This window comes from Raphanus sativus, unplaced genomic scaffold, assembly GCF_000801105.2.
Source record: "Raphanus sativus cultivar WK10039 unplaced genomic scaffold, ASM80110v3 Scaffold0164, whole genome shotgun sequence".
Lineage (NCBI taxonomy): Eukaryota > Viridiplantae > Streptophyta > Magnoliopsida > Brassicales > Brassicaceae > Raphanus > Raphanus sativus.
Window position 1 is genome coordinate 44,241 of NW_026615484.1, and position 11,365 is coordinate 55,605.

The following is an 11,365-nucleotide window of genomic DNA, read 5'->3' on the forward strand; positions in this document are numbered from 1 at the left end:
GTTTTGGCCGTCAATATCTGTTTGTTTTCTTGTAGTGTTGGAAATAATTTGAACAAATAGTTTTTGCAATTCTGAAAGCAAATAGGCACTTGCTGGAAAGTGGAAACCTATCACCAAGTTACTTAGTGGGGCATGTTTTCTTTACAATGGCTATCATTGGACTAGGGGTAAACATACTCCATTAATAGTGTCTCAAAAGAAAAAACATGGTGGATTTACTTTTGATTCACCAAGTGAGAAGATGATTTGCACTTGTTCTGTTTTAGTACTAAGGCGGCCCATTTTATATTGGGCCTAATTATACTGAAAAGTAGTAAGTGGGTAACGGCAAATTTGCCTCCTATTAGTGACAGTTAGTAGGTGATCCAATAATGGAATAAATCAAACATCTTGGCAATAATTTCGCTACATTTATTTAAATAGTAGCGTCAAATGATTTATTTCCATTACAAGATCAAAAAACACGACAGTACAGGGACCCACCATATTCATAGACAATGAACTAAAAAGTCAAATCTTCGCAAATGTCTTGATTTTTGTCTGACGTGGCTTATTTTTTCGAGTTCACACTCACACACACACTTTTAACCACTTTTAATATGTCAATCAATTTTAGAATAAAAATTAAATACACTTGGCTTGTCGAGATTTGATTCTATAGGAGACGCCTGACTCAGTCATCGTCTCCTTCTTGGAAACGTTTTAAAAGTCTCTGTTTCATCTTCTTCTTGGAAACTCTCAGCCGCAGACTCTTCTCATATGCTCTATCTTTTTTTCCTTCTTGATTTTTTGTCTCTAGGCGAGGAGTTTGTCTCGAGATGGCTTCCCCCAAGGAGAAAGATGATGCCCCCATGCTTCCAATCTCAGACACGTCTCGTACTAGGCCTTTCACTTCCAGGTCTCGTAGCGTTTCCCTCGCAAACACTTGTTCCACCATCGACGGGTTCGACAGCTCCACTGTGGTTTTAGGCTACACAGGTCCTCTCCGAGCCCAGAGACGACCTCCTTCAGGTCAAATGAGTGGTCCTCTTTCCTCTACTCGCACTCCTGAGCCTCTCTTTCTTCTCCCACCTCCTTCTGATTCAGTTGGTGTCTCCTCGTCACAGCCGGAAGGGTATCCTTCTTTCACTACTCTCCAACATAAAAACTCAGACGAGGAGTTCGTGTTGAAACACGCAAATCTCTTGAGGTCTGGACAGTTAGGTATGTGTAATGATCCTTACTGTACCACTTGTCCTTCTTATTACAACCGCAAAGCTACCCAAATCCCCAGTTCCAGAGTTTCTGCCTTCTTTGACTCCAAGGTATCTTCTTTTGATATCTCTAACACAGCCACAAAAATAGCTTGAGGATCAAGTAAATATAGCTGAAACAGAGTTTTCTTTTTTTTTAATCTTACTAGTTCCACAATGCTCTGTATGATGATGCTAAAGGCTGGGCTAGGCGGTTTGCTACATCTGCTAATAGACGCTTACCAGGAATCATGAATCCTCACTCCAAATTCGTTCAGAGCTGGACTAAGTTCTTTGCCCTCTCATGCTTGTTGGCTATTTTCATAGATCCTCTCTTCTTCTTTCTCATATTAGTCAAACAGGTATGTTTTTTTTTTCTTCTATATTTTGCTTCTCATGTTTTGTATTCTTGCGTTTACAACAATCTTTGGTATAATGCAGAATGACAAATGCATTGTGATTGATTGGCCGATGGCCAAAGCATTTGTAGCTGTTAGAAGTGCAACAGATGTTTTATTCTCTGTAAACATTCTGCTTCAGGTGTGTTTCCTTTTTACTTATGTTATCTTCACAAATGCTTCATTATTTCATAGTATATTGTTGCAGTTCCGGTTGGCCTATGTAGCTCCTGAGTCTACAGTTGTTGGTGCTGGCCAGTTAGTTGCTCATCCAAGAAAAATAGCTCGGCATTACTTTAGAGGAAAGTTTTTACTAGACTTATTCATTGTAATGCCACTTCCACAGGTATCATAATGTTAGAGCCACAACTTTTTAAGTAGAAGTAATTGGTATATGTTCATTTACTTTACATTTCTTTTTGTTTACAGATATTGATATTATGGATAATACCAGAACACTTGGGTGCTTCTGGGGCAAACTATGCGAAGAACCTTTTACGCGCTGCAGTTCTTTTCCAGTACATTCCAAAGTTGTATAGACTACTACCATTTCTTGCTGGCCAAACACCTACAGGCTTCATATTTGAGTCTGCTTGGGCTAATTTTGTTATTAATCTTCTCACCTTTATGCTTGCTGGTCATGTTGTTGGCTCTTGCTGGTATCTTTTTGGTCTGCAGGTATGGAAAAAGTCTCAGTCACTTAAATATAACATTAATTTTGTTGCTTACATTACCTCTCTTGTCCTTACCAATATAATATGTATATATTTATGTAGTGGCTATATTGGTTCTTATCATTGTTTGCCTCCCTTTTCTCCTTTGTATATTTCAGAGAGTTAATCAATGCCTACGAGACGCTTGCGGTAACTCTGATCATGAATGTAGAAATCTTATAGACTGTGGTCGTGGAGATAGCTATGAAGCGTTTGCTGCGTGGAAAGGTAACGCAAGTGCAAGTGCTTGTTTTCATGAGGATGGTTTTCCTTATGGAATCTACAAGAAGGTAGTCAATCTCACCAATCATACTAGCCTCTTCACAAGATATAGTTATTCTCTTTTCTGGGGGTTTCAGGTAATTGAGTTTTATTACACAACTGTTCAACTACTTTAAATTGGTTGTTACATGTTGAACACTTGATGAATGTAAATTGTTTACAACTCTCAAAAGCAAATCAGCACGCTTGCTGGAAACCAAGAGCCAAGTTACTTTCTTGGGGAGGTCTTCTTTACCATGGGAATTATAGGTCTGGGGCTATTGCTTTTTGCGCTTCTTATTGGTAATATGCAGAACTTCCTTCAAGCTCTTGGTCGAAGGTAAGTAACTACCATATCATTCATTCTACATAAGAAGATATCTCAAAGACACGGTCGATGGCTTCTAAACAACAAAGTATTCTCGGTTATTGTGTTTTGTCCATCTTAGGAATCTTGAAATGACGCTGAGACGACGTGATGTAGAGCAATGGATGAGCCATAGAAGGTTGCCAGAAGGTATAAGAAAGTATGTGGACTATGCCTCTTAAACTTTGCTTCTCAGGTTGAAGATTTACATTGTCTCAGGTTATGTGTTGTCACTATAAAGCTAAATGAATAGTTCTTTCTACATTTTTAGGAGGGTGCGAGAGGCAGAGCGGTTCAACTGGGCTGCAACTAGAGGAGTTAATGAAGAATTGCTATTTGAGAATATGCCTGATGACCTTCAAAGAGATATAAGACGACACCTCTTCATATTTCTCAAGAAGGTTAAACATCAAAGTCAGTGTTGGTTCTGTCTTGTCTGAAACTTGTGTGGATTAAAAATGTTTGGTGGGGGTTTGCAGGTGAGGATATTTTCGTTAATGGATGAATCAATCTTAGATGCCATCCGTGAGAGGCTGAAACAGAGGACATACATAAGTAGTAGCACAGTCTTGCACCGTGGAGGTCTAGTTGAGAAAATGGTATTTATAGTGAGGGGTGAGATGGAGAGCATTGGTGAAGACGGTTCTATTCTTCCTTTATCAGAAGGAGACGTTTGTGGTGAAGAGCTCCTCACTTGGTGCCTTGAACGATCTGCTGTTAATCCTGGTACATCCCTTGTAGACTCTATGTGCTCATAATTCTCAATGTTTTGGGTTAAAAACTTGAAACATTACTAAATTTTGTAATATGCTTTGGAAACTGCAGATGGGACGAGGATAAGAATGCCATCAAAGGGATTGCTAAGCAACAGAAATGTTAGGTGTGTGACAAACGTGGAGGCATTTTCCCTGAGTGTAGCAGATCTTGAAGACGTAACAAGCTTGTTCTCGAGATTCTTAAGGAATCCTAGAGTGCAAGGAGCCATCAGGTATGAATCTCCATATTGGAGGCTACGAGCAGCTAGGCAGATTCAGGTAGCTTGGAGATACCGAAGGAGACGGCTTCATAGATTGTACACTGCTCAGTCTAGTTACAGCCTTTAGATTGTGCTCTTCATTCTTGATGATGATGTAGGCTTGGTGCTTGTTAGTTGTTACATTGGTGATGCTACTTTATTATATGATAGCTTAATGCTTCATTTGAATTCATTTTGTTTGCTTTAATAAGATCATTTTCATGTAATTTTATATTTGAATAAAAATCTCATCTGTAGTTACGTTTCATTTTTTCCTCTACAGTTTTACATGAACTTCATTAAATTAATGGCCAGAACTGGTGAATTTCAATACATTGTTCTTGACTCTGTGCTTCTTAATAAGGTTAAGGACTTCGAGTGCTTCTGATGCTAACTTGTCATTTAGCTTTGCAGATGCTTCCACGAACTACCTGCTCATAAGTTCTGATTCATTAAAAGACTGCTTGTGCCTTATACAGATTGCATCTGAGCGTGCTTGTGTCCCCATGCATCAGTCTCATTTTTAGCTTAGCCTTCTCCTTGTTGTCTGTCTAGATCCAACCATTTCTTTAATTTTTCAAAAAGATGTATTTAGATTTGAAAATTTACAGAGTTTGCAGTTTTTTTTTTAAAAAAGTGTCGTACTTAGAAATGAGTGGTTTTAGTTATTTAGTTCATTTCATAATATTAATTAAAAACCATGTGAGTAGGCATCATTATTTTATTAAACATCGCTATTAGTTTTGTTTGGTATTATAGAGATACATTGCAGATACATGAAGAGAAGATAACGAAGAAAGAGTTATGCATACATATTAACATTTCATTATCCAAACCAACATGAAGATATATATGGAGATCATCAAGAGTTAGAGGTTGTTGATGAATGAGGGGTGTGGGAGCAAGAAGTTTTTTAGGGGGACAGCCACAATAATTGTGGAGGCAAATTGGCATCTTCCCTGAGTCCTCACATCTTGGGAGTCCATACTTCAGAAATTTTTGTCTGTTGACATATTATCGAAGGCATTGTAACTGTCACATTTACCATACCTGTTAATCATTCATGTACATCATCAAAACTATTAGACATATTAAGTATGTTACATATCGAATGATCGAGATCATAAAACGTATAATGCTTACATGACGAGACCTGAAAGAGGATGACAAAAAATGCTGAGGTTTTCTCCATTTAATTTCTTATATTCTTATGTGTTTGAATGGAGATGTTTATGGATTCACAGGGTGTAACATCTATTTATACAGCGTGTTTAGTGGATTGAAGACAAGTAAATACATTGCCAATATAGTTAGTCAATAATCAAAGTATTTCTTAATTTTCTTTACTGTCTTGGTCAACCAAAAATAGTCTTTCTACAGTCTGTGATTATTAATTAAAGTTTCCAAAAATCATAACAAAATTAGTTAATTGACAGTCTTTGTATCTCTCATATACCAAAAATGTTGAGAGTTTCAGTTACTCTGGCACCATTACTATGTTGGATCGTGACGGTGTGATATCGGGAGCTTATCAGAGCATCTCCAAAATCATTCTCTATTTTAAAATTTCATAAACTCTATATTTGAAGTTTTAAAATGTTTTTCTCCAAAAATAAAACTTTAAAACTATCTGTATTTTACACTATGGTCTTTGATTATATTTGTCACAACTAATATAAATTCATAAAACTTTTATAAATAACTAATACATATATATAAATATTACAGAAATATTAATTAATAAAAGCTTACAGTAAAATATAAAACTAGAAGTAAAAATACATAATTAAATATTAAATTACAAGCAAAATACCACATTATTCTACAAAATTATTTCTTTAATGCTCCTATATGTGATCAACTAGTGCATTCAACGTAAAAAATAATTCTCTTTATTTTTATTTTGTAGATTACCAGTTAAAAATTGTTAAAAACTGATATCTTGATTTTCCACCATTTCATCCGTTGCTTCTGCCACTGATCCAAAACTAAAAAATTTTTCAAATTTGATCATGTGCGGATAATGATGAAGGATATTCAAAAGTTTACTGTCAACATCTCTATCCCACATACTCTTAACACCGAAAGCAATACTTCGGCTATCCAACATCACAATCTCCGAAAATGCTTTTATTTTCAATCAATTTAAGTAGTGATGATAGCGAAACAAGTTCATGTCCTATTGGATCGAAGAAAGTAAAACTCAAAAGGAAAACTACCGAAGATGATAATATGGCCGCTGATACTTTGATATCATCAAACGAACACATCTTTGAACTTTTAAAAGAAAGTGCAACAAGGAGGGAAACAAGTCATGAGATGATGATGATGATTGAATTACAAATGCAAAATGAAAGAAAAAAGCTTAGCTTTAAAAGAAGTAAAAGAGGAAAATAAAATATTACTGAAAGATTTAGGCCCCCCTTAGCTTATATCGGTGATATTAACACTCGTGAGTATATTCGTTCTGAACAAGAAAGAATCGTACGAATAAGACACCAAGAACAACAAAACAATCATTTTCGGTTACACTAAATTTGTTTGGATAATATATTTTTTTAAGATTTTGGAGCTTCCAAAGAAAACTTACCAGGTTATTAGTGTTGTTGTAATATTTAAATTTCTATAATTATAATGTCTTCTTTTTAAAAGGTTTTTGTTAAGTTTGTTTTGTAATATCATTGTTGTCTAATTTTACTTTTAAAATAATATAAAGCTTGTTTTTTAATTTTTTATTTAATTTTATCTGTAAAACTTAAATTTATAGAAATTAATCTGAAGTTTATGAGATATTTTTTTAAAAAGATTAAAATGAGAAATAAGAAGATATTTAAAAATCATAAATAAAATGTGTGATTGTAAGGATCAAAATGCAAATAGAAAAATTGAAACTTCAAATTTGAAAATTTGAAGTTTATTTTTAGAGAACAAAAACCTTCTATATTTGAAGTTATAGAGTATTTTTTGGAGATGCTCTTAACGAGATGTGTATTTTTGATAATTTTTTTTTTTTTTAGTATTTTTTTAAAGATGTGTATTTTCCAGTTGATTACACTGACTATTAAATAGCTCTATTGGTTAGAATAAATTATGGATTTACAGAGATGATATTCCTCTTGATATGTTTCTCTTTTCTGTTTCATCAAGGTTATCACAAAACTCTTCTTGCCCTATTTTTTTCTTGGGGATTACATTATTTCTATTATCTGGAGTTTGAACGAAGAAATGAGAGTGATCTTTCAAACTACATCTCTTTTAGTTTTTTTTTTTGATATCTTATCCCAGGATTCTAAGTTTTGATGCTAACTTATCCTTTAAATGTGATGTATAGTCTTAACTGAACCTGCAAACGGTTTGATGAAGGGAGTTCCTTATTGAGCTCTTCTAAACGAGCTAGCAAACTCTGATGTTCACTCGTGACATAACTTAGCACATTGGAGTTCAGAATTTAGAGCATCAATGTAAGGCTTCAGCACCTGGAGGCGCACTAAGATTTTGTCTATAAAAGTTATGCATCTTTAACTTACAAAAATTTGTAAGTGTGACTTCTGCTCTTTACATGACATACCAGAAGCTTTAATACCATTAAAAATTTTAATTTCTAAGTAAAGATCCAATATAACATCTGTATTATTTTATTAAACTGGAATAGAAAAACAACGGTCCAAAGCCAAGTACGCCATTAGTTATTTAAGTTATTATAGAGATACACTGCAAAAGGAAGATGCATGGAGAAAAGATAACAATGAAAGAGTTATAAAGCCTTTTCATTATTCAAATCAATATGAATATATATATATATATATGTATGTATGTATGAAAATCATCAAGAGTTGGAGGTTGTCGACGAAGGAGTATGCATTTCATGGTAACAGCTACAGTAATAGGCGAGGCAAATTGGCATCTCCCCTGTGACCTTACATCTTCCATACTTCACTGCACAATCTTTTTCTGTTTGACATCTTATGGAAGGCATTGTCACAGTCACTTGAACCATGCCTGTTAATCAATCATGCACACACCAAAACAATTAGACATAATAAGGATGTAACATATCAAATGATCGAGATCATAAAACAAATAATGTTTACTTGATGAGACCAGGAAGAGGATGACAAGAAATGCTGAGATTTTCTCCATTTACTTTTATATTGTCCTGCTTATATTTTTAATGGAGATGATTATGAATTCATAGGGTGTAGCATCTATTTATACAACGTGATTAGTGAGTCAAAGACAAGTAAATACATTGTCAATTATGAAATTATTTTCTTAATGTCTTGGTCAACAAAAAAAAAAATTCTTTAATATGAGTTCTCAAGTAATCCTAAAACAATTAATGAATATCTACTAGTATCTTGTACAAAAGTAATAGATATATTTTAGTATCTATGTCTTAATAGAATAGATATTCATTAATTTTGTTAGGATTTTTTTCTAGTATATTTGTTTCGATAAAGTAAATATCTTGTACATAAGTAATAGTAGTAAACTACATGATGGTTGTATAGTAGTAGACGGATTTTGGGTTGCTAAGAATCCGGGTTGAAGGCATTCCACTACATTTTAAGTTGTGGTGATGTGACTATGAGTCTATTTTGCGGTCCATTTGAATATTCAGACTGAGAATCCATCTGTGTACCCCAACACTCTTTTGAAGATTAGTTTGAATCCCTCCATGGGTACAGGATATCTTCAAGGTTTAAGAAAAAAAAAGTAATAGTATGATCATTAATTATTTAATAATATTTTATTTTTATAACAATATTTTTATAATTTAATAATGTTAATTACAATAATATTCTTAATGAATTAAATTAATTATTAAAATACCATTATTAATATTTTTGTTTAACTTTTTGTTAATATTTGTTTCTAAATCACCTTATTATGAAAAATATAATATCTTATATAAATATGTATATAGCATATAATATTTAAACATGTAATCTCATAAAACTAATTTCCTTTTATATAAATAAAAATAATTTGATATAAAAAGGCAATATATTTAACATAAATAAAAAAAATTTCTAACATTGAATTCAAAGACGGATAACCTTGCATGCGGTGCCTGGAAACAAATGTATTTTGCCGTTCATATCGACGTAGAGTTGTCAGTTTAGTTTGCATATTTTTAATGAGTTTTTTTATGTTGATGACAAATAATATATTTAAAGTATGTAATTGAATAAAAATGAATTGATTTTAATAACTAAATGAATAGAATATAAAATAATATCTTTAATATAAAGTATCGCAAGTTTTTTCATTTAAAACCTATGATTTAAGAAAATGATTTGTATTTTATGCTGTGTCAAATTCCTTTTTAAAGGATTAAATCCGAATTTATTAAAGACATAAACCTAACATGCGGATAAAAAATGCAGCCCACAGATAAATTTTATTCTGGTATTTAAACGGAGAAATACAGTAGTCAATATCCATGTAAAGTGACATGGAAAATATGACATATTTAGATTTTTTTTTTTTCAAACAGACATATTTAGATTCTTGAGATGGATTTTTTTGCATCTTCAGTGTTGCTCTAACCATTTCTTTAATTTTCAAAGTGATATATTTAGATTCGTAAATTAACAGAAGCCGCAGTATTTTAGTTTTGTCGTTTTTAGAAACAAAAGTATTTTAGTTGTTGTCGCTGGACCTTCGTCAGTTAGTGATGTTGTGCCCCCGGTTTGAATTCAGATGAAAATGATTATTATTTTTTTGAACAACAAATGAAGTTTATACTGTGATATATTGGTTCACTTTTTTGAGAGAAAGATTATATTGGATATTGTATGATATATTGTTTTTCTTTGACAAAAAGATATATTGTATTACAAAAAATATTGGCTCCAGTATGATATACTCTTTTCTTTTATATATTTGAGAAAATCATATTATTTACGTGAGTTTTGAACTATAAGTGATAACTAGATTTTAATTCGCACTTCGAAAGCGCGGGATTTGTTTTAATTGATAAATTTATCAACCCGTTTGTTTGTTCACTAATATGTTTAGTCTTGGGTTCGGTTTCAGTTTCGGTTCTGTGATGTAGTAGATTTGAGATTATATCTATAAACTAAGTATATCACTGTTTGTGAAATTTGAGATTATATCTATAAACTTAAATTAAAATTAATATCATATTTTGATGATAAAATATTATAATATGGAAAATAAGTATTGTAAAATTTCAATTTGAAAATATTTAGTTCATAAATTTATGGTTTTCAAATTAAGTAGTCTGAACCGAAAAATGGTTAAATATACGAATGAGTTCAAAATCTTGGTATCTAAATAAACGGGACCAAACCCAATCCGAAACAAAATATTTTGGACATCCGAATATACTCGAATCAGGTTTATATACTTTAATATTTTATCTATTTCTAGACTTAATATTCAAAAATATCAAAAATGTATAAAATATTTTGAAGTTATCTAAAATATTTTTAAATATATACAAATAGTCAAAAGTAAATATTTAAATAGATAAAAATACTCAAAACATCCAAAAGACTTAAAACATCTATTGATTCTCCATCCAAATATTCAAGTCAAATCAAATTTTATGTTAACTTTAGGTATTTTGGCATAAATTATTCAAATTTATATGTTATATATTATTTTTGTTTTTAGATTTTGCGAAATTTAAATTATATCTGAATTCTAAAAAAAATTTAAGATAATTTAAATGAGTTATCCAGGCTCGAACCAAAATCGAATTTAACTTTTAAATACTCGAATGGAGATAAAATATTTAACACCGAAAACTCTAAACCTAAATAGATCCGAACCAAATTTAAATGAGTACCCGAACGCCTATCCCTATTCGGAGAATGTTGTTTATAAAATGTAACAATACATATAACTTAACTATGCTATTGAAAATAAATTATGAAAGTAGTCAACATAACATGTCCTCGTGTTTTAAATTAATTTTTTAGATATACATTTCTATAAATAAATGTATTTCTATAAATAAATGTATCAAATAGTAAACCACAAATAAAATAATGATAATCTTAGGGTGATATTTTTGTATAGTTCACGACAGGTAGAAGTTGTTTTGATTTTTTTAGCAAAAAGAAAGTTGTTTTGATTTAGTACGTAATGGGTTAGCATATTAGGAAAAAATCTATTATATTAAAATAGAAGTCATAACTTTATTTCATGTGTGATATTTTAAGTTGGACCATTATTTAGAAGATTTATAAAATATACATAAACTTAACTATAATATCATTTAATATAATATCTTCATTTTATTTAAATTAAAAATAAATTTTATTTAAAAAAACTCTAACAAACTTTTGAAGAATCTTTTCAGAATCTTTTCAAAATTATTTTCAAAAATTGATTAATTTAAATTT

General features: G+C 31.6%; 1 protein-coding gene across 3 annotated transcripts; it reads left to right on the top strand.

The window, feature by feature from the left end:
- Positions 1-712: 712 nt before the first annotated feature.
- Positions 713-4,254, top strand: LOC130494368 (probable cyclic nucleotide-gated ion channel 20, chloroplastic). 3 transcript variants are annotated; one of them, XM_056996213.1, is made up of 11 exons: positions 717-1,304; positions 1,403-1,594; positions 1,674-1,772; positions 1,839-1,976; positions 2,060-2,308; positions 2,463-2,702; positions 2,799-2,944; positions 3,054-3,131; positions 3,243-3,372; positions 3,451-3,697; positions 3,797-4,254. In XM_056996213.1, exons 1-11 carry the CDS (start codon positions 819-821, stop codon positions 4,072-4,074), a joined length of 2,283 nt encoding a protein of 760 aa, XP_056852193.1. In that variant the 5' UTR covers positions 717-818; the 3' UTR covers positions 4,075-4,254. The 3 variants fall into 3 exon arrangements, with proteins under 3 accessions (XP_056852195.1, XP_056852194.1, XP_056852193.1); XM_056996214.1 differs by lacking the exon at positions 3,797-4,254 and having other exon boundaries at positions 714-1,304; positions 3,054-3,121; positions 3,451-3,588; XM_056996215.1 differs by lacking the exons at positions 3,451-3,697; positions 3,797-4,254 and having other exon boundaries at positions 713-1,304; positions 3,054-3,167; positions 3,243-3,374.
- The last annotated feature ends 7,111 nt before the right edge of the window (positions 4,255-11,365 follow it).